A 25,105-nucleotide genomic window follows, 5' to 3' on the forward strand; every position below is an offset into this window, starting at 1 on the left:
CACCCCAGACCTTCTTCCCCGCCGCCGCTTTGCGCGCGCTCAACGCCCCCCACTCCCCACTCTTTTCCTCGACCGCACTGATAAAGCTGCGGTCTGATACGACGCTCTCATCCGCCATGCACCTTGTCCGATAAAGCTATGGCTCTCCAGCATTTCCAATCATCCAATCCTCCCCCTCATTGCCTTCTTCTCCTCCTCTATCCAACCTAGCTCAACGAGTACCGCCGCCATCAACCATGACTATAACCACAACCACCACCAAAACCAATGGCGCCAAGCCATCGTGGGAAGAAGCTGCCCGTGTCAAGCGCGAGGCAATCTTCGCCTCGCTACCGCGCGAGTACCTGATCCCGGAGCCGCTTCCGTCGCCCGAGGAGCAGCGCGACGTGACCGGCGCCTACGCCCACCAGTTCTTGACGCAGCGCGAGATCGAAATCACCGAGACGGATGCCGCTGGCATTGTGGCCAAGACCACGACGGGCGAATGGAGCGCCGTCGAGGTGACCAAGGCCTTCATCCATCGTGCCTGCATGGCACATCAATTGGTACGCCGAGTCGCCGTAAAGATTGACAGGGGGGTGAGGACATGATTCTGACGGCACCAGCTCAATTGCCTCCACGAGACCGACTTCCCCTCTGCGCTCGCCACCGCCGCTAGTCTCGACGCTCACTTTGCCGAGCACAAGAAACCCATTGGACCGCTCCACGGGCTCCCCGTCTCTCTCAAGGATCAGTGCCACATGAAGGGGCTCGACACGACCATGGGCTACGTAGGCTGGATCGGGACACACGAAGGCGACGCATCGTCGCCACTGTATCGGAATTTCGAGTCGGTTATTGTGACAGAGTTGCGGCGCCAGGGGGCAGTCCTGTACTGCAAAACGGCGGTGCCGGCAACGCTCATGGCAGGCGAGACGGTCAACCACATAGTCGGCTGGGTGCGCAATCCCAAGAATCGGCTGGTCAGTTGCGGTGGCAGCTCTGGGGGTGAGGGCGCTCTCATCGGCTTCAAGGGCTCTCCAGGCGGCTTCGGCACCGACATTGGCGGCAGCGTGCGCATCCCCAGCGCCTTCAACGGGCTCTACGGCCTGCGTCCCAGCAACGGCCGCCTACCCTACGAGGGCATGGCCAACTCGATGGATGGTCAAAACACCATCCTTTCCGCCGTCGGTCCCATTGCCGGCACATTGGCCAGCACGCGTCTGCTGGCAAAGGCTGTCGTCGACAGCGAGCCATGGTGGGAGGACCCGCTTGTGCACGAGATTCCGTGGCGCGAGCAGGAGGCCGATGCTGTGCGGCGCCAGGGCAAGCTCGTCTTTGGTGTTCTGCGTGACGATGGCATGGTGCGCTTGACGCCGCCCATTCGGCGCGGGCTCGAGGCAGCGGTCGAGGCCGTCAAGAAGGCTGGACACGAGGTCGTCGAGTGGGAGCCTCCTGCGGAGTGCGCTCACAAGCACCTCCTCGAAATCGCCGTAAGTTTATTCCTCTGCCGATACTCCCCTGTCCCTCCGCCTGCTTCCCTGACCTTCACCCCTTAGACGCAAAGCTGGTCTATGGACGGCTGCGACGACGTCATCAAAGCCTTTGGGCTCTCCGGCGAGCCACCAATGCCGCACCTCCTGCTCGACGTGCCCGCAACTCCAGGCCCAGAGTTGCCCGCGAGCGCCATCGCCGCGCTCAACGTGCGCAAACGCCGCACCCAAAAGGCGTACATGGACTTCTGGAGCTCCACAGCCAAAACCACGTCGACGGGCCGCCCCGTCGACGCACTGCTAACGGCACCCTGCCCGCACCCCGCCGCCATCGAGAACCAGTTCCCCTTCACCATGTACACGACGTTTGCCAACGTGCTCGACTACACGGCGGCCATTGTGCCGACTGGCGTCGTCGTCGACCCCGCGCTCGACGCGAGGGAGGGCGGCATGCAGTGGCGCAGTGATCTCGAGCAGCGGATCCACGAGAAGTCGTTCGACCCCGAGATCCAAAAGGGCGCGCCCGTCACGGTGCAGGTTGTGGGCCGTCGTCTGCAGGAGGAGCGCGTCTTGGCCATCTCGGAGATAGTCGACGAGGCGTTGAAGAAGGCCTCGTAGGTTGCTTGGTGGATGAGATAACGGTGAGTCTTGCTGAGCGGTGCTCGGCTGCGAAGTTGCAAGGTAAGCGCGAGTGAAGTCTTTTGCCACGGGCAAAGCCGTCTGTTCTCCTGTTTGGACCCTCGTTCTTCGTCTTTTCCTCGTCTCTGGTAGATTCAGTTCGTGTGTGCGTGCGCTGTGATGGTCGATTGGGTTCTTGGTTTCGCAGTCCTTCTTCAGTAGCCCTTTGCGGAAATCCAATCAATTTAGACCCTTGGTGCTCTGTGTTTACAGATGGACTGCCGTCCGTGTGAAGCACACTGACTGGACGCTCTCTCTGCGATGGCCTGGGGGGCTGCACTAAATCACGACACGCGCTGACGCGCACCTTGGACGCTACGCTGATGCAGCCGACGCACGAACTTATCCGCAGCACCAAGTAGAAAAGGTGCGTGCCGATGGAGGTAGTAGGTGCGAAAGTGGGGTTAGAGTTCGTCGACCAGTATCACCCAACAATGATGACTTATCCGTCTACCCGGGCGTCCGTCCTTTCTTCGCCGCCCTTCCCCTCATGATAATTGGCGGGAATGTATGCAGGCAAGGGTGGGGACTGGCTACAGACATGTATGAGTGACAGAGGCCCTATCCACGTCCGTCGTCGTCGTCGCCGGCGCGCCAGGCATGTGCACGCGTGTCGTCAAGAGTACGAATGACTTGATCAACTGGTAGGTAGATTGGCACGCAACTGGGCTAGGCGTGGAGCAGTCGATGTGTGGATATATACACAAGAGAGGTGGTGGCAAAGGTGACAGCGATGCCAGAAGAGAGTACGTAATTTTAGATACATAGGTAGCGAGACTAGCCAAGCCAGTCGCGAGCGTGTGTCCAAGGGACTCGTATAATTTGGTGGAGCGTGGAGAGGAGGGCAACGTGGCGTACTTCTGCCAACGGCAGTCGACATGGAGGAAGTGGCGGTGGTTCATGGTGTGGGTGGGTAGTGATGGGGAGGGGTAGAGGGGGAAGTGGGGAAGAGGAAAGGGGGAGAAAAGAACGGGACAGGACATGAAAAAGCCGTGCTCGCCCCCTCATATGTAACAAACAACAAACGAGCAGGAAACAGACGAACGACATGAACAAACAGGCACCGATCCGCTGCTCCGTTGAAATGCTGCCGCATGCCCGCATCAAAACGCAGGTACAACAATCCAATCCGTACGCGTGCGAGACGTAGTAGTAGTCATAGTAGAAGAACAAGTGGGGGAAGAAGAAAGAGTGGGAAATCAATCAAGAAAAAGAACTCCCAAGCTCATGCGTTTGAAACCTGCTCTCTCCAATCGCCCCTGCCTGCAGCATGATGTTTCCAAACTCCCAATACTCTTGCGTGCTACATGATATCCCCCTTTTTTTCCCTTCTACTCGTCTCATCAAATTAAGGTGGCTTCAAACGTAACAAAAAAAGACTGCCAACTTATCGCTCCCGAAATCGTGCTTTTTGGTAAAAGACAGAAAAAAGATCAAGGCTGGAACGACAGTCTGTAATGAAGAAGTGGAAAAGAGAAAGAACACTTTTCTTCATTTCAACCCCAGGCGCTCCCACCAGTCATAAAGGCATCAGGTCCACCCGCGTGCGCCTGAAGCTCGATGCCGTCCATGACGCCGGTAGACTCGGGCATGATCTGGGAGTTTTTGCGTCCTTCACCGATCCCTCCCATGTTTTGGAGCCCTGGAAAATGGGCACCGGGATGGGTTGGCCCTGCCATTTGCGGCCAAGCTTGGGGATGTGTTTGAGGAGGCTGCTGGGCGTGTGGAGTAGGCGGTTGCGAATGCTGCTGCTGCTGGCCCGGGAGCGTTGAAGTCGCCAAGGCCTGTTGTTGCATTTGCGGAGGCTGAGACATCTGGGAGGGTGGAAGCGCGGGATGATGTTGGGCGGCATGCGGCGGGCCCGGATGAATGTGTTGCTGCTGCTGCTGCTGCGGCGGAACCTGCGGAACCTGGGCCATTTGCGGGACTTGTTGGACCTGCTGGACTTGTGCTATTTGCTGAACTTGTTGTACTTGGACTTGCGGATGTTGTTGATGGCTATGTTGGCGGGAGTGTGGTGGCCGCTGTGACTGCGATTCGTCTGGACAAATCACCGTTTCCGCATCTGCGTCTGCATCATCTTCCGCGTTGTCCCCACTCATGACCTCTGTGTCGTCAGAGCCTGGAAGCCCTTCTGTTGCGTTTGCGGGCGCAGCAAAGCCATTGGGCATGCCAACTGCAGGCTGGACCAGTGTGGGTGTTCTCAGTCCATTGTCTTGTCCCATACTGACATGCTGGACTGTGTTGCGGAGCATGTTGTTGCCACGACCTACAGCCGGTCCGCCGGCCAGAGCAAGACTTGCGCCCTGCGTCACAGGAGCCGACGCCTGAACGGCGCTGGTGCTCAAACTTCTCTGCCCCGCAAGGCCCATCCCAGCCTTTTTGCTTTCCTTAACCACGTTTGTCCACCTTTCTATCAGCTTGTCGTAGTCCCATGTCCGGGGGTCGAGGCCTTGTCCTTGCTTTCCAGCCAACTCTTTAAACGTCTCGGTGGGTATTTGAAGCGGATTTCCGGGGGTCGCGATAGAGGCTGGCGTCGCGCCGAATTGCGAACTCGACGATGACGCCATTCCCATGTTGATCCAGCGGTTGTTTCTCAAAGTTTCAATCTCTTTTCTCGCGTTTGCCAAGCTGTTCTCAGCCTCCCTTCTAGATTCGTCGGCGCGGGTGTACGATCGCAAAATCTCCAGGGCCCATATTTCTTGTCTCTGTTTCTCAGGCATTGATTTCCAATGGCTAAAAGCTTCTTGAAAATGAGAATAGAGGCGTCCCGGTTCAGGTTCAAGGCCTCCAAGCGGTGGTGTTGGAAGCGGGGAAGAAGCGGAGGCCGAAGGTGTGGAAGCCGAAAACGTCGCAGTATTGCCATAGAGTTGAAGGTGCCGTTGTCGCTGCACCAAGCGGTCGCGGACGTTCTTCTGAAGTGCTTCAAACTGCTTCTGTCCAGGCGGAGCAATGGACCAAGACTCGTTCGTTGGAAATGGACTCGGGGAGAAGAGCGTGGCCGGGGCAGGTAGGATGTGCAGGCACAAGGATGGGAAACTCAAGGTGAAGGGATCGAAGTCAAACAAGTTTAGCCCGGAAGACCGTACGCTGGCAAGTGTCAGTACCGGCTCCAATGGCTCTCCAGGCAAAGTTTTGTATGCATTGTGAGAGCAACCCAGAGGCAACAGACCTAGCTTCCCTCACGCTTCCAAGGACTTCCCTTAGTGCCAATTCAGCCGCCTTTCCGTGTTCAAGCTCTTCAGCCAGCACCTGTCTGCTCTCGAAGCCCCGTTTTTGCTGCTCATGCCTCGCCTTTCCCGCCTCTCCAGACAGACTTGCCCTGGGGGGAAGATTGTTGATGACGCCGGTGCTGTGCCAATTCGGCTGGTTGAACTGAACGTGCCACTTGCCAGGGGGTGGAGGCTTCAAGGCCGGTGTCTGCATGACGGACGGGCTCGAGCTATCGCCCGACGCAGCGGCGACGGCGTGGTTCAACGGCTGGGCTTGTTGCTGAGCCGCTTGTTGCTGGCTTGGCTGCTGCGGCGGCTGCTGCGGCGGTTGCTGCTGCGGCTGTGAAGCGCTGGATGATCCGGGTGTCAAGCTTCCCTCCTTTTTAGCCTGAGCGGCGCGAGCGTGTCGGCGTGTTATGCCACCACGAAGTCGCCGTATCTCGTCCACGTTGTGTATGCCGTCGGGAGCCTTTGGGTTCTTTGGCTTGATGTAAAGGTCGAGGTGGCGTCCGAGCGACGACGAGGTAAATGCCTGTTGGCAGAAGGGACAGCTCTTGTCTTTTGCTGCCTTTGTGGCTAGGCTCGCGGCGGAATTTTGCGCGGAGTCGTCGGGCATGTTGGTAAAGCGGCGTCGAGAATGGGGTGGTATGGAGGTGCCTAGGCGGCCAGCACAGCAGCGGCCGCTGAGCAGTGCGGAGGGCGTCGGTCGAGGGTCCGTCGATGGAGGAGCAGTCGTGGCGGGATGGGTGGAGACGGAGCAGGACGATGCAAGACTTGGGGCCGAGTGATGATGCCCTCACTGTTCAGCAGCATGTCATGGCATGGCGCGAGGTCGACAGGAGGAACACGGTGGTGGAACGGATGCATTTTATCTCGACGAGACTCCTGAAGAAGTCTGTGCTGCGGGTTTCCCGTCGGAACGACCAGGGCCAGCGGAGGACAAGGACAAGGATGGATCTGCCAAAGCGATTCCCGCCGTGCCCGCCAACAGAAGCCAGCCAAAGATCCAAGCATCCCGAGACAGCTTTCTTGATCAACAGCCCCGTCCGCCTCCGACTCCTCCGTGTCTCGCGCTGCGTGACATGGCAAAAGTGTTTTTTCACTAGGGCTAGCGCCCATCAGGCAAGGCTGGAAACTCTTACGGCGGCATCAATTGAACGGCTTGTTTTTGAAAACCACGAAATTAGCCAACCCTATCCCATCCGCACTACAGCTTGTAGACTCTAGTGTCAACCTAACCCAATCTGTCTGCCTGCCTGCACTCAAAAGAACCATACGCCAGTTTGTCCTCCGCCTCCAGCTCCATCTCCATCTCCACCAACCCAGTAACAACCAACCAGAAAGCTACTAGACGACCGCGCATAGCTTTTGTTGTGACTCATCACAGGACAAGGAACAGCCAGCTCACCCTAGCCATCATCCTGGCCGCTCCCTCACACCCCAATCTCTTCCTCGATGCCTTCCATGGCCTCGAAACCGTCTCGAAGGTCCGTCGTCCTGGATCCAGCACTGAGGTTGTCTGCAGATGACATTGCTTTGAACTTCCTGTCCTGCTCCTGCAAGCAGTTCAAGGCATCGTTCAGCTTGGCCTTGTCCCTCTGCAGCTCCCTCCTGCGCTGCTCGCGTGCTGGATCTTCGGCCAGAAGCGTCATGCAGTGCTCGGCTTCTCGGCAACAAAGCATTATCAAGTTGTGTCTGAGACCGCCTTCGCCAACGTTCTCGAATCCCTCAAATAGCTCCGCTGAGAGACTCTGGCAGATGTGGTCAACGAACCTCATGGACGCAATCGTGTAGTACGCGCGGACCTTGGACATGGCCTCCACTTCCCTTGCATAGGGGTCCGGGCCAAGTCTTTCCATGATTCTGTCTCTGTCGCCGTTGATCTTCCTTTGGCGCTCAGAATGACTTGGGACAGGTTTGCCCATGGATTTTGCCTCTTCCTCAAGAATTTCATGGCTGCGAGAAGTGAATCGCGCCGCCTTGAACGTTTCGAGTTCTTTCTTTTGATTCATCGACAAAGCTTCTTCATTCTCCGTCATTGGCTTCAATCGCTCGAGACGAAGTGTTCGGGGCACCACGTCCACCCGCTGTACATGGATTGCCATGTTGAGAAGCTTGTGCGCCTCGCCGTTAGCCTCTCTCGCCAACTCGGTGGTCTTCCATGCTTTGAAGGCAAATTCCGAGGCCTGCTGTATGAGGTTCTTCAAGGCGTCTTCGACGCCGTCGATGAACGTCTTGGTAGGCGCGTCCCAGTGCGCGAGAGATTTCTTCCGCAAGTGATTGACGGCTTTCGGGTCGATCTCTCCGGGAATGTCAGAAGCCGTGTGGTCGTCGAGTTCCGTGCGGATCTGATCGAGGTTGATCCTCAGGGAAAATGGGCTGGATGACGACGGCCCCGCTCGAGTTGCGCCATTGGAAATCTTCTGTCGCTTGACCGGGCTGATGGCCGGGGCTGCTTCTTCTTCCACATCGGTGTTGACAAGATCAATGACATCTTGGTCCTGCCTTCGTTTGCCACCTCCCCTTGGCGACGAGAATGCAGGGCTTGCCCTCACCTGAGGAGGCGTGGGCTGCGGAGTCGCAACCCACTCAGATGGTGTCTTCACAAGCAATATCGGCCTCTGCTTCTTGATGCCCTCGGTGAATGCGGAGCGAAGAGTCTTCAAATGGATGCGAAAGTCATTTTCGGGATAGTCGCCCTTGATTTGAGCCGAGATCTTTTCGGTAAATCTATTGATCGCGGTGCACACTATGCTCTGAGCAGCCGATGCAGAAGGTCGCTCTGGAAGATGGGCCAACTCTTCATCGATTTTGGCGAGATGCTGCTCCACTCTTTCGCGGATGCTAGGCAGGCTCTCTAGGATCTGTTGGGCAAGCATGGTGGATAACCTTTCCTGGAGCTTTTCGGTACCGAATCTCTCTTGGAACATGGCGAAGTCGGAATTCCATGGCTCAGTTTCCTCGAAAAAAGACTTTTCACGGAGTCTCGCGGTTGTGTGGTCCATTTCGCGACCCAAGTCCACCTGCGAAGGGTTCTTCACAACATGGAATCCGTGACCACAGGCGAACAATTTGCCATCCAGGATACGGCGCCATCGATCCAACAACTCTCCCTCTGGCAAGCGATCTGGCTTTGTGAGGATTCCAAGCGTGCGATCCTTGGCGTGGGCTCTTTGCGAGTAAACCAGGCCCATCGCTTTCGAGTTCTGGATGTCACCCTCCATCGCGCAGCACAGCAAGACCGTGGCATTGTCTGTCGCCACATACTTGTAGACCAAGGCCTCTACCATGGACGTAAGCCAGGGACTATCCTTTTCCGCCTGGGCAATGACGCCAGGTAGATCGTAGAAAGACAAGTTGGGAAGTCCTGGGGCAGAAATGTCAAGACAAACGATGTTGGGAGAGAAGTCGGTTTGGATGTCCTCTGATGGCAAGATGTCCATCCTCGCGTACTCGGTGGGGTTTGATTTAGGGTTCAGAATTGCCAGCTGGGCCCGACGTATGACCTCTCGCAATTCATTCTTGTTGAAAACAGTCTTGAAACGGAACGTGGTTGTGTCAGCATGGTGCCATGGGTAGAATGGCTGAGTTTCGTCTCCAGGCTCGGCATAGGCGAACTCGTGCCTGATGGACACCTCGCAACGCCATTGTGCGTTGGGCTCTTGTTTGTCCGTAAGCGTGATCTGCATGGGACATCGCGTGCAGGTGCCGGTGCTGCGTGGCACCTGAATGCCAGAGATGGCATTGATGACTGAGCTTTTGCCGGCGCTTTGGTCGCCAACGACGACAATCTTGGGCGTGTTGCCGGCGACGTGGTTGATTCCGAGGGTTTCAATGTGGGTGATTGTCTCAACCAGCTCTCTGATGTACTTGCCCACATTTTCAAGAGGCTGAGTTTCGGGCATGGCTGTGACTACGACACATGTCAGCTTCAATCGCTGGGGGTTGAAGGCAATGGAGGCATCCGTACCAGACCTGCGAGACGGGGCTTGCTGATCGTTGAGGGTTTCCTGTTTGACTCTTGTAGCCAGTGACTCGGTCTTTGCACGCTGATTCTGTGCAGGCGCTACTCCGGCAGATGAGGTCCCTTCCACAGTCCCGGCATCCACCAGCTCGACACTTGGTCGCTGTGATGGCTGGCGAGCGAGACGGCTGCCTCCGGCGCTGGTAGAGTTCCTGCGACCTGGCATTGGTGTAGAGGACAAAGGTTGCGAGCAACAAAACAGCAGGCAGGGCGTGAAGTGAGTGAAGAAGAACGGTGCAGAGAGGTGATTGGAGTTGGAGAGGTGGGAGGAGGATGGTGGGCGAGGTCGCTTTTTAAAATAAATCGCGAGCTAGGTCTGTCGGCGGGGCAGCAGCTGGGGTTGTTTGGTGAAAGCGTGGATGGGCTGTGGGTGGGTGGTGGATGTCCCAGAGCAACAACAGAAGTTTACGAGAACCTGTGAACCGTCCGTGGCCAGCGACCAGAGACGATGCTGCAAACTGGGTTCCTGCGGAGGCAGAAGACGGCAAAATTGCAAAGATGTAGTATATGGACACGCCACGGCTGATGCATGTCCTGAGAGAGGTGGTTGGGAGCATCCACAACGGTAGCCGGAGGCGCCGTGAAGATGGATATCCCAATACATTACGGAGAGTCACAGAGCATCGTGAAGGCCGGGACAGTGCCTGGATACAGATACAGGTCTTTGAGTTTCTCAAGGCAGGGGGGCCCTGGAAAATATGCATGCACTGTGAGATACAGAAGTGGACTCCGTGGTAGCCGTAAGGTTGGAGGGTTCGCTTACGGCTCGTCGTGGTGTTTGGCTGCGACCTCGACCAAAGTTCCCCGACTTCTCGTGCCTTTCTACAGCCTCTTCACAGCGCATTGGATCCTGATTCCAACGCGACCCGCTCCTGCAGGTTGTACAATGTCCCGCGCGCTCCGGTGGTCGTCATCGCGTGATGGGCTTGGCCTTGGCTTTGCGTCTGGCGCTGTGCCCTCTCTCGACTGTGGCAATGAGCCGGAGAGCTGTTGCAGGGTCACCAGACATGGTCCAAGCCGCCAGTGCAGTCAATTCTGTGGCGGTCGACAACGGAATGCCATCGAGAAGCAATGCCCGGCCGATGCGTGGTTGATGGGCGCGAGTCGTCGTGTCGGCCATTTTCGAGGACGCGCCTTGAGTCGGCCTCCGCTGACCGCCTTCCCGCCCTCCAAGGGTCCGCGTCGCGTACTACCAGCCAGGGCAGGACTCCTTGCGCCGCTGCCCAGCCCGCCGTCACTCGGGAAAGCTGTCCTCTGCTCGATCCCTCTGATGCCAAACCCCCCCTTCTCGATTCTTGACTTGACCTGACTTGACTTGACCATGAGCCTCCAAGTTCCTCTCAGAGCAAAGATGCCCGGCCATGCCCCCTCCACCAAGGCTGTCATTCTGGTGCGCCGAGCTCCACTGTTTTCTGTCCACGAGCACCTTGCTAACACTCAATCCAGGTCGGTGGTCCCTCCAGAGGAACACGCTTCAGGCCCTTGTCTTTGGATGTCCCCAAGGTACTCCTCCTGCTGCCCAATTGCCTCGCCAATGCTGACCATGGCAGCCGCTGTTCGACGTCGCCGGTCACCCCATCATCGAACACTGCTTCCGCGCAATCACAAAGGTTCCGGACATCAAGGAAGTCTTCATTGTTGGCTACTACGACGAGTCCGTCTTCCGCGACTTCATCAAGGAATCTGCCAACAAGTTTCCCAACATCAAGCTTCAATATCTCCGCGAATACCAGGCGTTGGGTACCGCAGGCGGCCTCTACCACTTCCGCGATGCGATTCTCAAGGGACACCCCGAGCGCTTCTTCGTCATCAACGCCGACGTGTGCTGCTCCTTCCCGCTCAACGAGATGCTCAAGCTGTTTGAGGAGAAGGATGCCGAGGCTGTCATTCTGGGCACCCGCGTGAGCAACGAAGCCGCCACCAACTTTGGTTGCATAGTCTCAGACACGCACACGAAGCGGGTTCTGCACTACGTCGAGAAGCCCGAATCTCACATCTCGAACCTCATCAACTGCGGCGTCTACCTCTTCTCCACCGAGGCCATCTTCCCGTCGATTCGCTCTGCCATCAAGCGCCGCACCGAGCGTCCTCGCCTGCTCTCATACCCCTCGTCCGAGAACCTCGACTCGTCATTCATGCAAGCCGACGACGACGACGAAGGCGAGACCCAGGTCATTCGACTCGAGCAAGATATTCTGTCCGACCTGGCTGACAGCCGTCAATTCTACGTCCTCGAAACTAAGGATTTCTGGCGACAGATCAAGACTGCTGGATCCGCCGTGCCGGCCAATGCCCTTTACCTGCAAAAGGCGTGGCAGTCGGGATCAGAAGAGCTTGCGCAGCCCTCAGCCAACATCATCCCACCTGTCTTCATCCACCCTACGGCGCAGGTCGACCCCACCGCTAAGCTCGGTCCCAACGTGTCCATTGGACCAAGGGTGCACGTCGGAGCTGGTGTGCGCATCAAGGAGTCCATCGTGCTTGAGGACGCGTCCATCAAGCACGATGCTTGCGTGCTGTACACCATTGTGGGTTGGAGCAGCAAGGTCGGCGCATGGGCGCGTGTTGAAGGCACCCCGCTGCCGCACACCACGCACAACACCAGCATCGTCAAGAATGGCGTCAAGGTTCAGAGCATCACAATTCTTAGCAAGGAATGTGCTGTTGGAGATGAGGTGCGCGTGCAGAACTGCGTGTGTCTGCCAAACAAGGAGTTGAAGAAGGTAAGCTACGCTCTGCTTGCTCCAATACAAGTAGTACGTGTACTGATTGGTATCATAGGACGTGGCCAACGAAGTCATCATGTGAAGAGGGAAAAAGATAAGCATTTTTCATGCATCTCCCCATCGGAGGGGAAATCAGAGGATGAACTGGGAGGAAATCATTCACCAAAAGCACATACACCACTCCATCAGTCCATGCGTAGCTGACTACGCACCACATAGCCCATGGCGGTGTTAAAGGAACCTTAGTCATTATACCACTGAATCACCCATTAATATCATCGTTTCTTGCGTCCTCATATTCGTCACTGCCATTTCCATTCTTGCATTAAGCCTTGTAGCCGAGGCTTCTTCTTCAATTGAGTTTGCTGAATAGAGCATTCGCAACGACAATGAGAGCTGATGGATGAAGCAACAATGGATATTCTATTCATGCGTACCAAACAACGACCGTGACTTCGTTCAAGACCGACCAATGAATGGCCCAATCTGATTCGACCCAATCCAATCCAACACACAGCAAAGGGCAGCCATCGCGCAGTAGCTACGTCATCGACGTCATTCTACGCAGTCGGGCAGCCCTGTCCAGTAGTCCTCCGCACACTCTTCCCGCGCATCCATTCCTGTGCGAGCATTCATATACAGACAGACGCAACAACCCCTTGCCTCATTCCAGACAGGTGGACGCCGCGAATCGACGATGATGACGGGATGCTCCACCCACTGAGCAAGCACGCAAGCAAGCAAGAAACAAAGAGAGAAAGAAGCCGATTCTTCACATTTCCCAGCGACACGATGGGAAGACACCTTTCTGTACAACACCCGAATGTTCATTCGCTCGCTCATCAAGCCCCCAGTCGTCCAGTCCAGCTTGGTCCAGCTAGCCCGCCGACCAATCAACCAACCAATCCCATCCATTCATCCGTCGTTTTCGTGTGTTCGTGTTCAGTCCTTCTATCCAGGAGCACCGGGTGCGCATCACAAAAAGACAGCGCAGAGCACCAGGGGGGAAAAGCAAAGAAAAGGATAATAAACAAGACCCCCCCTCCCAGTCTCTGGTGAAAGCAGAGCAAACAAGCAAGCAGCAAGTCGAACACGGGGAAAAAAAGAAAGAGGAAACCGTCACGCGTGGTCCAAGCCCAACACTCACTCTGCACCATAATGCAAGCAAGGAGAATGGGGAGGGGGAGAAAAGAGGTTGCAAGCGAAAGAAGGAAGAAGTGAAAATAGGCCCTCCCACGCCAGTCTGCCTACCTACCTGACCTGCCTGCCTGCCGTGGTAGAATGCCCACGGTGCACCCGTCTCAGCTCGCCGTAAAACGCCTTTTGGTGTCTGCCTAATACAAAAGAGAAGAAAGAGAAGAAAGAGAAGAAAGAGTGTGAAAAGGGAGGCCGCCGACGGAAGAACAGGGCGGTAGGAATGAAACAGAGGAAGACGCCAACCACCTTGTAGATTTCGAGGTGGAGGCGTATCTTGTTCCCCACCACGCAACTATTCATCCAGTCCTGGCGGCCATCCAGTCCGGCCTAGTCCACCTCCTGCTGTGACTTTGACATGAGACCCATGTACCCGCCGCCGCCCGCTTCCACCAAAGACCTCGATTTTCATTTTGCCTGATTTTGTTGGGCGGTGATTTCGTTTTGCTGGCCAAAGCTCGAGCGCAAATAGAGAAAGGCCGGGAAGAGGCAGTGGAGAACATTGCTCAAGGGAGCGCAACTCGTTCGGGTTCGTGTCATCCGGGCCCAGCGAAAACAAATGTTGGTTCGCACGCAAGCAAGCAACCGCGAGAGACGGCCGGACAGATGAGAGCGAAGCCACTAGTGATATCCGTTCTTCAAGCTCGGCACGTATGCGCTGTCCTCGGTAAAGTACGGGTGCTGGCACGCCTGCTTGGCCGAAATGCGACCTGCCGGGTCGTACACAAGCAACGCGTCGAGGAGGTCGAGACCGTTATCGTCGAGAGCTGGCACGACGGCTGCAACGTCCGTCCTGTGCCACTTGGGGAATGACGGCTTGAAGTCAGGGAACGACGTGACGCCAGGCCAATCTTGTTCGGAGGGGGTGCCCAGGATGCTGTATTGGCAAGGTTAGTTGTAACTCAGGAGAACAAGGGGGTAATCAGGGGGCTGACGAAGCCCTGCACCCGGGTTTCACGAGCTAGGGGCAAGGTGCTGTTGCACACATACCGGAAAATCTTGAAGATTTCGTCGATTTCGGAGTCGCCTGGGAAAAGAGGCTTGCGAGTGCACATTTCGGCAAAGATGCAGCCTGCAGACCACATGTCGACGCCGGTCGAGTACTGACGACCACCGAGAAGAATCTCCGGGGCGCGATACCACAAAGTAACGACCTATCCGCGACGGTCAGTCAATGTCCAGGAACATGTGCCTTGCATCGCTGTCTGTGCTTCGGCCCAGACCGGTGGTGCACCTACCTCGTGAGTGTACGTCCGCAAGGGCACACCAAAGGCCCTGGCAAGACCAAAATCTGCCAATTTCAGGTTGCCTTCCTGGTTGATGAGTAGGTTCTGGGGCTTGAGGTCGCGGTGGAGAACGCGATGGGCGTGGCAGTATCGGATGCCCTCGATCAGCTGGCTCATGAACTTCTTGACAATGTCCGGCCCGAGACCCGGGTGGTGCATGTTGGCGTCCGGGAGCGCCTTGCCGCGGCCGCCCTGGCTCACTGGCAGAGCCTCCATGTACTTCTTGAGGTCGAGGTCCAGATACTCGAAGACGAGGTAAAGCTTGTGTCCGTCGGCATGCACAATGTTGAGCAAGCGCACAATGTTGGCATTGTTCATCTCCTTGAGCAGGGAGATTTCGCGAATGGCGGTGCTGGGGACGCCCTCGTCCTCGGCCTCGAGACGGATCTTCTTGAGGGCAACAATGCGCTGGTCCTTGGTCGTCAGATCGCGCGCCTTGTAAACGACCCCGTAGGTTCCTGGACGCAGATTGCGGTCAGCCATATTCGGGCAGGGATGTGATTTCGAAGCTGGCAGATACTGCCATCCGGATAGCCATACCCTCTCCAATCTTTTCTATCTTTTGGTAGTTCTCCATGTCGACGGGTGCAGGGCAAGTCTTGTTGCAGGCTCAATCAACAGTCGTCGGTCGATGCGGTGGTCTCCGGGGGGGCTCGCGGGGCGGCGACGGGTCAATCAGCTCGCAACAGGAGTTGAGGGCCGGTGGAAGGCGGCAGTAGCGGAGCGTCGTCGGTGCTGGAGGGTTAGTAGAGGCGTGGGAACGAGAGGGGTTGGAGCAGTTGTGTTGGCCAGCGGACGGGCTTAAGAGTCTTGTTGCCGCAGCTCGTGTGTTTACGTCCAGAGGGCAGCGCCCGCGCCGAAGCCAATCAAGGCCCTTGGTGCGTCCGAGTCCGTGCCCTCACCGCCCGACGTCCAAGGAATCGCGTCCAGTCTGCCTCCCGTCAGTGCGTGAGGACTCTACACTCAACACCACGACCACACGGCAGACACGGCTCCCACTGGGCGCTGCTCCGGCTCCAGCACCATCCCACCAGACCTTCAAAGCCACACAAACCATGTCACAATCTCTAGACGCCCACCAACGGCCGCCCATCCACCTCCGAAACGTCTACAAGAAGTTCCAGAAACTGCGCGGCCATGACCTACAATCCGATTCCGATATAATAGACCTAACGCGTCCTGCCTCGGTAAATCAGCTCCACGTCAAACGCTCCCTTGACTCTACAATTACACAACCGCTGTTCCAAACCTTCTTGGGCGCAGATGCTGAGCAGTCGACTCCGCCATCTGCATCCGTACCTGTCTACGAACATCCGTCCATGCCAGGTACGCCCCGAGTCAATCTCACTTTGGCTACGTAAACTTCCTGATGTCAGAATGGTAGGTCTCCACGCGATACCTTCTCTTTTCCCTCCCGACGTTCAAAAGCTGTTGCTCTCGCGCCTGATCCACAGAGATCTCTCGGATCAAGCCCACAAAACCAACGTACATATGCACTACGAAGTTCCCTATCCGTCTGGCCATTCATTCTTCTCCATAGCTCCTTCATCCGAGCCAGTGTTTCTCCCCAAGGACCCCACCGTTCACAAGCCGCTCTCCATCAACCAGTTCCTAGGTCGCAAGCTACGATGGGTCACCCTTGGAGGACAGTATGACTGGACCGAAAAGTTATATCCTTCAACTCCGCCTCCGCCATTCCCTCCGGACATAGGCGAGCTGCTCCAAGGTTTATATCCAGAAATGAGGGCAGAGGCAGCAATCGTCAATTTCTACACGCCCGGCGACACGTTGAGCATGCATCGCGATGTCAGCGAGGAATGTGAGCGTGGCTTGGTCAGTATCAGCATAGGTTGTGACGGCATATTTGTAATAGGCCGCAACGACGAAAGCGAGACGGATTCTTCCACGGTCCTTGCTTTCCGCTTAAGGTCGGGCGATGCTGTATACATGTCTGGAGAGTCCCGGTTTGCCTGGCACGGTGTGCCCCAAGTGATTCCCGGTACGTGCCCCGAGTGGCTCAAGGAGTGGCCGGCGCGATCAGCAAACGAGGAGGCGGAAGAGCCCAGCCCCCGCTATGAGCAATGGAGGGGGTGGATGCAAACGAAGCGCATCAACGTCAATGTACGCCAGATGAGGGAGTAGCTGCGCGTAGGAAGTATGAGTCTCGGCTTTCCGACACTGCGGCATCAGCGTACCTGACAGAAATGTTCGCCACCTTCGAGCTGGGTGTTGAATTTCCAATCGTCACAAGTTCAAATAGCAATCGAAGCTGTCTGCGGAGTGTGTTCGCCCTCCCACCCTGAAGCAAGACATCGGAATCTTTTGTGGAGTGAGGTTTGCATGCAGCATCCTGGTCCGCCGCCGTGGTAACCCAAATTGTTGCAATGTCAAGCTGACCCTGCGAATCCACGAAGCCTAATTACGTACGATTAAACGTGATGTAACCAGACTACATGTAAAGTCGCCGTCTGCCAGATCATTGATCAGCGGGGGAAGTGATGCCCGAAACGTGGTTTTTGATCCCACGAGTTCTGCCATAAGACGCTTGCTGAACGAAGCTTAGCCTACTTTGTATGCAGGCGTGTTAGTGCGGGGCGATTGATCTTGCATCGGAACTGTTGAGCATCTCGTAGGCAGTGTGCATTTGATCAAAGTAGGTACATGTAGCGAGTACAGATCACCTGCGAGGAGAGGCAAGTGCCAATTATAAATCCGGACGACCAACATATCCGGACGACTAACGTAAATCAAACTAACGCCAAAAAGCAGGTTCTCGGGAGGCTGACAGTTATACAATAAGCACTCAAAATCCTCAAGAGCGAGCACCGAGAGATTCAACTCTGATTGCTCTAAACTCCGGATTTGTAAGAGGCGAAGATGGCGTCATAGCGGACCCTGAACCGTGCTGTAAGCGCGCACGCATAATTCTTGAGAGAGCAACAAGCAAGCAGCCGATCCAGACATCGGGAACTGGAAGTCACTCGAAATCTTTCAATTGGTTCGTAAAGTTTCTACAGCCTGTGATTACGAACCTTGGTTTTGGTTTTCGGGCCCGAGCACTCCACTTCGGAGCAGCTGGCGTCAACACCTAATGCTGGCATCCCTGATCCCGCCGCTGATGGTGGGTAGCGCTAGCGGGTAAAGCTGATCCGCATGGAGGAGCTATGGATCCGTGGTGAGGTATAAGAGAGAACTGACGTGCAGCCGGTGACGCCTCATTTCGTCGCATCTTCACCGCTTCTGACTTGCTCTCCAACGTTCTTCGAAGACTTCCACCATGACCACAGCATTCCAAGACCCTGCCCTCCCCAAAGGCTCGACCATCCTGGTGACAGGTGTCAATGGTCTCATCGGCTCCCATGTCGCGGACCAGCTCATCAAGTTTGGCTACAAAGTCCGCGGTACGGTTCGCGAGCCCAGCAAGCACAAGTGGATCGAGGATCTTTTCGAGAAGAGCTATGGACCAGGCAAAATCGAACTGGTCTCTGTGAAGGACATGGCTGTTGAAGGTGCATTTGATGAAGCCGTCAAAGGTAACCTGGTCGCTACCCCTTCCTGCTCATCAACAGTACTAATGGTGTGTCTCAGGGGTATCGGGTGTCGCGCACGTCGCCTCGGTCCTGACGTTCGACTTGGACCCTGAAAAGGTCATTCCTCCCGTCGTTGCCGGTACCCTGAATGCTGCCAAGGCGGCTGCGAAAGAGCCCAGCGTCAAGCGTTTCGTCCTGACCTCTTCTGCCGTGGCGGCAACCTTCGCCAACACCGAGAAGGAGACTGTCGTCGACGAAAACTCTTGGGATGAGTGGGCTGTGAATGAGTCGAAGAAACGGACTCCTGAACTTGAAGAAGTGCGCAGCTACATCGTGTATGCTGCTAGTAAGACCGTGGGCGAGCAAGAATTGTGGAAGTGGTATCGGGAGACCAAGCCACACTTCGTGGTGAACACGGTTTTGCCCTACGCCAACTTTGGACTTTGCTTGGACCCCAAGAACCAGGGAACGCCTTCAACTGCTGGATGGGTGCCCGCTTTGATCAAGGGAGACATGAGCAACCCCTCTCTGCACGCTCCGCCGCGTACGTCAATGTCGAACTACCCTTTTGGAGTATGCAGTTACTGACGATACCGCTAGAATACTACGTCGACACCCAAGATACGGCTCTTCAACACGTAGCTGGGCTCATCGATCCCGAAGTCAAGGATGAGCGCATCTTTGGCTTTGCTGGCAAGTACAATCTTGACATGGCCCTCGAGATTTTGCGCAAGCAGTATCCTCAGCACAAGTTCCCCGAAAACTACCATTCGAAATTCGATCAGACCAACATAGCTCCGGCGACTCAGGCCAGAGGAGAGGAGGTTTTGAAAAGGCTGGGCAGGCCGGGATGGACTCCTTTCGAAGAGTCCGTCAAGAAGAATGCCGCGGCGGTGCTCTGAGTCGGTACAGGTCAGGACAGAAGGCCAAGGAAAGTCATGGCTGGCACTGGACGGGATAGTTGGATGTTGCAAGCGCGTCGATGCAGGTTGTAGCGAAAATATCACCCAGTCGAAACCGTGTGTTGGCGTGCCATGCAGAGTGACGGCGTTGTTCCTTGGAGAACTTCCCTGAGCGGATTAGCAATTGAGGTCAGGGAAGGCAAGGTGAGGTAAGCGAGCCGTCGGGGTGCTCCACCTTTCCGCTGCCGGTTGCTAGCGCAACCGGGCCGACAACGTGCCTGCGGTGCCCATCAATGAGATTCGCCCAAGCGTCAGGTCAACACTCGCTGGACTTGTTCCGTCCACTGCCCTGCCCAAAACCAGTCACTGCACCTGGCCAGTCGACTGCTTCCCCCAGCACATCACAGCGCCAAGCAAGCGGGTCAGGTATTCGGCGATCCTGGCCCACTCATTCCAAGCGCAAAATTATTGACCTGAATGTCCAAGTCCAGAAAAGACACTCGACGAGGGCCTTTTCGACCTAGCAATACGCTCTCCTCCAAACCCGCATCGTCCTTATCCAGCCAGGGATCCGACAATACCTCAAAGAATCTCGAAGACCTTCTCGAATACGCGCCGATCGACTATTCCCGTCTCCTGGGACACGAAGCTATCGTGGTTCTTGACGCGTCGAGCCAAAGTCTCTCAGCGCAACGATTGGGTCGTTCTCCACAACAAAGTCCTGCCAGCAGTTTGAGACTCGGCGATTCCAGCTCGCTTTTTGAAGAGAGCGAGTACAATCCGCGGCTGAGCCCTGCAACTCCGCCTTCACAGCGCCAGGCGCGACTCTGTGAGGCCTCGAAGAGACCGAAGACATCGATAGACGTAGACAACCTATATTGGGGTGGAGAAATTTCTAAAGACTTCAAATACCGTTCGGACAAGGGAAAGACGCAAGAACTCATCATGGTCAACGAACGGGAACCTCCCAGGCCAATGGACCACCACCAGCGGCCGCCACCTCCGAGGCCGGTGCATGACCTTACCAGCACGCCCTCTGCGCCAAAGTTTGGCGAAGCTAGTCCGCTCCGCAATCCTCTCATGCGCGACCAACAATCAAACGTCTTTATAAACAGGAAGCCAGGACATCGACCAGAGTTCCACAAGACCAACTCTCAAGGCTTCCAGAGAGGTGCGGCCCAACCTGTTGGAATACCAAAGCCGGCTGGTCCCAAACTGCACACCATTCCCCCGACGCCTCGCCAGGTCTTCTCTTCTGCTGCTCGTCCAATGCAAGGATTTGTTCCCATCAACAACTATGATAAGCCCAAGCCTCTCGACTTCTCGGGTGGCAAGAAACCCATCGACTTGACCGGAAGCGATGACGAATTTGATGCGGACGCTGCTATTAGAAAGGACCAAGGCTTCGGCGCCGTGGATCCGTTTGCCTATGTTGAATCCAACCAGGCGAATGACAACATCAAAGCGTTGCTTGAAGGCGCTTTCGAAGAAGATGACGATGACAAACCCAAGACGCGTTTGCGACGCAGGAAGAAGAAGGAGCAAAGCCAAAAGGAAGAAAGCAAGGTTATGAACCTTGCTGACAGGCTCAAGGCGCTTGACATGAAGTTGGAGGCAAAGAAAGCGCCAGAGCCGGAGCCGGAAGAAGAGGAAGAAGAAGAGGATGATGGAACTGTCGACGGCCTAGATGTAAGGCTGTTGCCCCACCAAGTCGACGGTGTGTCTTGGATGACCGATAAGGAGAGCGGACCGCGTAAGAAGAATGGTGTGCTTCCAAAGGGCGGCATCCTGGCTGATGATGTAAGTCTCGAGGCCCATTCTAGAAAGTGGAAGCTAAAACTTGCTATAGATGGGTCTGGGAAAAACAATCCAGTCAATTGCACTCATCCTCAGCAACCCTCGTCCAGATCCCGATGAGGTAGCCGCGGATCCCAAAGCCAAGAAGGACCCCAACAAGATACCCTCTTCCGTCGGCAAGTCCACTCTTGTTGTAGCGCCTTTGGCCCTGATCAAACAATGGGAGGCGGAAATCAAGACGAAGGTGCTGTCTTCTCACGGCCTAAGAGTCAAGGTTCATCACGGCCAGTCGCGTACGAAATCAGCAGATGAACTCAAGAAATACGACGTCGTCATCACGACGTATCATGTCATCGCCTCTGAGCACTCTGCCAGTTCCGATGCAGACGGACCCAGGGTCGGCTGCTTTGGAGTGCATTGGTACCGTGTCATGCTTGACGAAGCTCACACGATCAAGAACCGCAATGCGAAAATGACAAAGGCTGCATACGCTCTCCGTTCGCATTACCGCTGGTGCTTAACGGGAACGCCTATGCAGAACAACCTGGACGAGCTGCAAAGTCTGATTAAATTTCTCCGAATTAAGCCATACGATGAGCTATCCAGGTGGAAGAACGACATTGCTGGCCCCATGAAGAATGGTCGTGGAAATCTGGCCATGCGGAGACTGCAGGTATTCCTCAAGGCATTCATGAAAAGGAGAACCAAGGACGTGCTGAAGAAGGACGGTGCGCTCAACCCTGGTGGCAAGGCTTCGAAGGATGGCAAGGGGACGGAAGGTTTCAAGATTGTTGGACGCAAAATCGAAACGATCGTTGCTGACTTTTCACCCGAAGAACGACGCTTCTACGACCGCCTGGCAGACAGGGCTCAGAATCGTTTGAAGGAGCTGATGGGAGGCGCGAAGAATGACTACATTGGTGCCTTGGTGTTGCTCTTGCGTCTCCGACAGGCCTGCAACCATCCTGAGCTCGTGGGTGGCCAAGTTGGACAAGACAAGGATGCCATTGCTGGTGCTGGCTCTGGTGGTGCACCAGCGGGATCGCAAACTCCACGGAAGTCGAAATCGGAAGAAAGCAAGGAGCTGGATGACGTTGCCGACCTGTTCGGTAGTCTCACGGTCGCCACCAAACTGTGTGACGTCTGTCAGATTGAGATTTCGAAAGACGAGGCCTCAGCCGGTGCTGTCAGATGCGCCGATTGTGAGGCTGACCTTGCCGCACAAAAGCAGAAGCACAAGAAGAAGCGCAAGTCCAAGGGAAAGGAAAAGAAGCCAAAGACAGTGGAGCTTGATCAGGACGAGGGAGACGAATCACCCCGGAAGCCTGCTAGAATGATGCGCAAAAAGCCCGTCATTGTCGACAGCGATGACGAAGAGGAGGGAGATTGGGTTATTCCCGAGAAGGAACGCAGCTCGACCGATCTTGGCAAGGCGGGTGGTACTGATGACGAGAACGCAGATGGTCCTGGAGAGTGGTTGGAATCCGAAGAATCCGACTCTGGCGACGAGCCCGGTACTCCTACACCAAAGAAGGTCATCAATCTCGTTTCGTCAGAAGGCGAGCAAGATTCTGAATCAGAGTCAGAAGATGAAGAGGAGGAGGATTCAGAATACGACAGCGACTCTCCTGAGGACTTCCGAATGGTGCCCTCGACCAAGATCACCCGTCTGCTCGACATTCTCGACAAGGAGACACCTAACCACAAGGTCATCGTCTTCAGCCAGTTCACATCCATGCTCGACTTGCTGGAGCCATTCCTGCGCAACTCTGGATTTGACTTCACTCGCTACGACGGCAGCATGAGGAATGACCACCGTGAGGCAAGCCTTGAAAAACTGCGCAACGATCCCTCTTGTCGCATTTTGCTCTGCAGTCTCAAGTGCGGTAGCTTGGGTCTGAACTTGACGGCAGCTTCTCGCGTAGTCATTCTTGAGCCCTTCTGGAATCCCGTAAGTTCATACGACCCATTATGGAAGTTTCATGATCATTTGCTAACCAGAGTTGCAGTTCGTCGAAGAGCAAGCCATCGACCGCGTGCACCGCATCAACCAAACAGTCGACGTCGTCGTCTACAAGCTCACCATCTCTCGAAGCGTCGAGGAGCGCATCCTCGACCTGCAGGAAGCCAAGCGCAAGCTCGCCAACGCCGCCATCGAGGGCGGCAAGGCCATCAACAAGCTCAGCATGAAGGACATCATGAACCTCTTCCGCCGCGACGCCGAGCACGAACACCCCGTCGACGTCGATCACGACAATTTCGCAAGCGGCTTCAAGGGCATGCTGGGCCACGCTGTCGGTGACTTTGAGGATCAGAGCGGCATGAGGGATTTACTGAAGAAGGGACGGGGCAAGAAGGAGAGGACGGAGGTTTCGCGTCATGAGCATGCGGTCTATGGACGTCGTTGAACGCGGCAAAGGAGGCAATGGTTGTTTTTGGAGTTGGTTCTTGGGCGGGGAAATTGGCTTTACTGTTGGAGATTCCAAACGACGCTCACGAATGAAGAGTTTCATTCTGTAGACTTGGATTGATTGTCCAGAGACCAGACAAGTCCCTCTTTGATGAATGGTTTCAGACTCTACAAACTTGAAGAATCTTGGGCTCTGATCTATTCTGACTGTACAGGCCAGATGCCTATCGGATCATCCGTCCATGGGTGCTTCGCCCTTTCTGTTATGACCCCAACCACTTAGCCCCCTAGTCCGACATCGCTAACGGATCCAGCCACAGCCATCCAAGGCCATCTAGCGGTAAGGGCCATAGACTTTCTGGAGCTCTGCCGATGCTTCAGCAAGCGTGTGCCAGTCGGCAAAGCCGACTTATTTTGGCCGTGGGCAGAGCGTGTGGACACGAAGCTTTTCAAACGGCTTAAGAGTTATTTTTGAAAGATGAGTTGCAGATTCTGCCACGAGGTGCCGCGCCACTCTCACTCTGGGACCTGGAACATCTTCGTCTTTCCATAATGGCCACCCATCTTCTTCCGCATCTCAAGCGCTCTTTTGTATGGTGGCGCCGTGGGCGGCTGGACGGGATCGAGCGTCACTCTATCCTTGGGCAGGTGGTACGTGGCATCGGCGTCATACGCAGACAGGTCGCCGCAGGCCAGGAAGGGCGGGATCCAACGGATGTCAAAATCCTCCCCAGCGCGAGGTGCAGGATGGAGTTCCGTGATGCCATCCTCTCGCAAAACGCGCGACGACGAGTTGTCATTCGCCTCGCCCTCGGGCTGCAGCGTTGTGCCCGCGCCCAGCGGGTTGTCGAGCGACGCCTGGAAGCCTGCCGGCGGCTGAAATCCCTCGCATACGACAAAAGCCTCGAGACTGCTTGCTCGACTGCTGCGCGGCTTCGCCACACGGACGCGCTCAAAGACGATTTTGAGCTGCGCATACAGCAGGTCGACGTCCTTTCCGCGGAAGATTTTAGCGACGAATTTGCCACCGGGCTTGAGGACGCAGAGCGCAAGGTTCAGCGCGGCCCAAAGTAGCTGTGATTGCACGTAGATGTCGAGGTCGTGGAGTCCGGTCACGTCGGGGGCACCGTCGCTGATGACAAGGTCGACGGGATGCGACGCCGAAGTGGACGGATTGCTTGCATCGTACGTCTCCGGGTCCAGTGCCTTGAGCAGTAGCGGTACGGTGCTTGGGTGCGTGATGTCCGCCCTTAATGTTGTAATGCCCTCCAACGGCGCCATGGGCTGCAGGTCAATCGAGACGATCTTGACATCTTTCCGCGGCGCCGTTGCGGTGCCCAAGTGTTTGACCTGGGCATCCTCCTCTTCCCGCCTCAGGTCTGTCTCTGTGTTTGCGCTTGTCCCGTATACAGCTTGCTGCTCCCGCACCATTTTGTCTTCCCAGCCTGCGCGTCCAAACTTCTCGCCTTTAATCAGAATGCGAGAGAGTACTTGGCTCCAACTTCCGGGTGCGGCGCACAGATCGACAACTCGAGAGACCCCAGCGAACAGATCAAATTCCTCGTCGATCTGCAGGAGTTTGTAGGCGGAGCGAGCGCGCCATCCTTGCTCTTTGGCCAGACGGTAGTAGGCATCGCGCTTGTCTTTGGATGATTTACCCATTTTATGGTTGGATCAATGGCTCGATGTCGAGGAAGGACGAGTTAGCCAAAGCGGCGAGGATTGGGAAGGATCGGATGGTGTCTGTCTGTAGGCGTTGGCCGCTGTGTGGTCGTGGTAGAGGTTGAAGGCGGTGGTGTTGCGGAGGTCGCGGGGGTTTTCCGCTAGTTAGGAAAAAAGTTCAGGTCGCGCGGGCGCGACTGCCCTGGCCGAGA

At 55.9% G+C, this 25,105-nt stretch overlaps 9 protein-coding genes across 9 annotated transcripts; 5 read left to right on the plus strand and 4 right to left on the minus strand.

Moving 5' to 3' along the window:
- Window positions 1-236: 236 nt before the first annotated feature.
- On the plus strand, window positions 237-2,090 carry J3D65DRAFT_604638 (amidase signature domain-containing protein; the record flags this gene model as incomplete). Its single annotated transcript, XM_066798287.1, has 3 exons — window positions 237-545; window positions 606-1,472; window positions 1,539-2,090. 3 exons carry the CDS (start codon window positions 237-239, stop codon window positions 2,088-2,090), a joined length of 1,728 nt encoding a protein of 575 aa, XP_066653963.1.
- Window positions 2,091-4,813: 2,723 nt separating this feature from the next.
- On the minus strand, window positions 4,814-5,984 carry J3D65DRAFT_525760 (uncharacterized protein; the record flags this gene model as incomplete). Its single annotated transcript, XM_066796641.1, has 4 exons — window positions 4,814-4,886; window positions 5,001-5,240; window positions 5,323-5,516; window positions 5,616-5,984. Coding segments are annotated over 4 exons (876 nt in total), but the record flags the coding sequence as incomplete, so codon positions are not given.
- A 507-nt stretch (window positions 5,985-6,491) lies between these two features.
- J3D65DRAFT_630560 (P-loop containing nucleoside triphosphate hydrolase protein) lies at window positions 6,492-9,871 on the minus strand. Its single transcript, XM_066800842.1, has one exon. The coding sequence runs from the start codon at window positions 9,550-9,552 to the stop codon at window positions 6,796-6,798; it is 2,757 nt and encodes a 918-aa protein (XP_066653965.1). The 5' UTR covers window positions 9,553-9,871; the 3' UTR covers window positions 6,492-6,795.
- A 343-nt stretch (window positions 9,872-10,214) lies between these two features.
- J3D65DRAFT_630565 (nucleotide-diphospho-sugar transferase) lies at window positions 10,215-12,532 on the plus strand. The gene is made up of 4 exons (XM_066800843.1): window positions 10,215-10,776; window positions 10,833-10,889; window positions 10,937-12,109; window positions 12,168-12,532. The coding sequence occupies exons 1-4, from the start codon at window positions 10,708-10,710 to the stop codon at window positions 12,192-12,194; spliced, it is 1,326 nt and encodes a 441-aa protein (XP_066653966.1). The 5' UTR covers window positions 10,215-10,707; the 3' UTR covers window positions 12,195-12,532.
- A 1,236-nt stretch (window positions 12,533-13,768) lies between these two features.
- On the minus strand, window positions 13,769-15,205 carry J3D65DRAFT_445951 (cell division control protein 2). Its single transcript, XM_066796297.1, has 3 exons — window positions 14,545-15,205; window positions 14,297-14,460; window positions 13,769-14,183 (listed from the first exon to the last, which is right to left on the minus strand). Exons 1-3 carry the CDS (start codon window positions 15,073-15,075, stop codon window positions 13,928-13,930), a joined length of 951 nt encoding a protein of 316 aa, XP_066653967.1. The 5' UTR covers window positions 15,076-15,205; the 3' UTR covers window positions 13,769-13,927.
- A 343-nt stretch (window positions 15,206-15,548) lies between these two features.
- J3D65DRAFT_630569 (uncharacterized protein) lies at window positions 15,549-16,958 on the plus strand. Its single transcript, XM_066800844.1, has 2 exons — window positions 15,549-15,918; window positions 15,977-16,958. Exons 1-2 carry the CDS (start codon window positions 15,648-15,650, stop codon window positions 16,732-16,734), a joined length of 1,029 nt encoding a protein of 342 aa, XP_066653968.1. The 5' UTR covers window positions 15,549-15,647; the 3' UTR covers window positions 16,735-16,958.
- A 482-nt stretch (window positions 16,959-17,440) lies between these two features.
- Window positions 17,441-19,119, plus strand: J3D65DRAFT_630571 (aldehyde reductase). Its single transcript, XM_066800845.1, has 3 exons — window positions 17,441-18,125; window positions 18,181-18,666; window positions 18,723-19,119. Exons 1-3 carry the CDS (start codon window positions 17,870-17,872, stop codon window positions 19,022-19,024), a joined length of 1,044 nt encoding a protein of 347 aa, XP_066653969.1. The 5' UTR covers window positions 17,441-17,869; the 3' UTR covers window positions 19,025-19,119.
- Window positions 19,120-19,304: 185 nt separating this feature from the next.
- On the plus strand, window positions 19,305-23,400 carry J3D65DRAFT_630574 (SNF2 family N-terminal domain-containing protein). Its single transcript, XM_066800846.1, has 3 exons — window positions 19,305-20,824; window positions 20,874-22,772; window positions 22,831-23,400. The coding sequence occupies exons 1-3, from the start codon at window positions 19,502-19,504 to the stop codon at window positions 23,227-23,229; spliced, it is 3,621 nt and encodes a 1,206-aa protein (XP_066653970.1). The 5' UTR covers window positions 19,305-19,501; the 3' UTR covers window positions 23,230-23,400.
- On the minus strand, window positions 23,343-25,034 carry J3D65DRAFT_630577 (FtsJ-like methyltransferase-domain-containing protein). The gene has a single exon (XM_066800847.1). It carries the CDS (start codon window positions 24,891-24,893, stop codon window positions 23,748-23,750), a length of 1,146 nt encoding a protein of 381 aa, XP_066653971.1. The 5' UTR covers window positions 24,894-25,034; the 3' UTR covers window positions 23,343-23,747.
- Between the last annotated feature and the right edge of the window lie 71 nt (window positions 25,035-25,105).

Source organism: Phyllosticta citribraziliensis, assembly GCF_038025025.1.
Source record: "Phyllosticta citribraziliensis strain CPC 17464 chromosome Unknown J3D65scaffold_8, whole genome shotgun sequence".
Taxonomy (NCBI): domain Eukaryota; kingdom Fungi; phylum Ascomycota; class Dothideomycetes; order Botryosphaeriales; family Phyllostictaceae; genus Phyllosticta; species Phyllosticta citribraziliensis.

What these genes read in the sequence shown, in the direction of transcription:
- J3D65DRAFT_630560 (XM_066800842.1), bottom strand. Translation starts at nt 9,552, where the DNA reads ATGCCAGGTCGCAGGAACTCTACCAGCGCCGGAGGCAGCCGTCTCGCT.
- J3D65DRAFT_630565 (XM_066800843.1), top strand. Translation starts at nt 10,708, where the DNA reads ATGAGCCTCCAAGTTCCTCTCAGAGCAAAGATGCCCGGCCATGCCCCC. An exon ending in TGTCTTTGGATGTCCCCAAG is followed by an intron (nt 10,890 to 10,936) that starts GTACTCCTCCTG and finishes TGACCATGGCAG; the next exon opens with CCGCTGTTCGACGTCGCCGG. An exon ending in CAAACAAGGAGTTGAAGAAG is followed by an intron (nt 12,110 to 12,167) that starts GTAAGCTACGCT and finishes TTGGTATCATAG; the next exon opens with GACGTGGCCAACGAAGTCAT.
- J3D65DRAFT_445951 (XM_066796297.1), bottom strand. Translation starts at nt 15,075, where the DNA reads ATGGCTGACCGCAATCTGCGTCCAGGAACCTACGGGGTCGTTTACAAG. An exon ending in TGCGGACGTACACTCACGAG is followed by an intron (nt 14,461 to 14,544) that starts GTAGGTGCACCA and finishes CGTCGCGGATAG; the next exon opens with GTCGTTACTTTGTGGTATCG. An exon ending in GAAATCTTCAAGATTTTCCG is followed by an intron (nt 14,184 to 14,296) that starts GTATGTGTGCAA and finishes TTGCCAATACAG; the next exon opens with CATCCTGGGCACCCCCTCCG.
- J3D65DRAFT_630569 (XM_066800844.1), top strand. Translation starts at nt 15,648, where the DNA reads ATGTCACAATCTCTAGACGCCCACCAACGGCCGCCCATCCACCTCCGA. An exon ending in CGAACATCCGTCCATGCCAG is followed by an intron (nt 15,919 to 15,976) that starts GTACGCCCCGAG and finishes TCAGAATGGTAG; the next exon opens with GTCTCCACGCGATACCTTCT.
- J3D65DRAFT_630571 (XM_066800845.1), top strand. Translation starts at nt 17,870, where the DNA reads ATGACCACAGCATTCCAAGACCCTGCCCTCCCCAAAGGCTCGACCATC. An exon ending in ATTTGATGAAGCCGTCAAAG is followed by an intron (nt 18,126 to 18,180) that starts GTAACCTGGTCG and finishes GGTGTGTCTCAG; the next exon opens with GGGTATCGGGTGTCGCGCAC. An exon ending in CTCTCTGCACGCTCCGCCGC is followed by an intron (nt 18,667 to 18,722) that starts GTACGTCAATGT and finishes CGATACCGCTAG; the next exon opens with AATACTACGTCGACACCCAA.
- J3D65DRAFT_630574 (XM_066800846.1), top strand. Translation starts at nt 19,502, where the DNA reads ATGTCCAAGTCCAGAAAAGACACTCGACGAGGGCCTTTTCGACCTAGC. An exon ending in GCGGCATCCTGGCTGATGAT is followed by an intron (nt 20,825 to 20,873) that starts GTAAGTCTCGAG and finishes AACTTGCTATAG; the next exon opens with ATGGGTCTGGGAAAAACAAT. An exon ending in TTGAGCCCTTCTGGAATCCC is followed by an intron (nt 22,773 to 22,830) that starts GTAAGTTCATAC and finishes CCAGAGTTGCAG; the next exon opens with TTCGTCGAAGAGCAAGCCAT.
- J3D65DRAFT_630577 (XM_066800847.1), bottom strand. Translation starts at nt 24,893, where the DNA reads ATGGGTAAATCATCCAAAGACAAGCGCGATGCCTACTACCGTCTGGCC.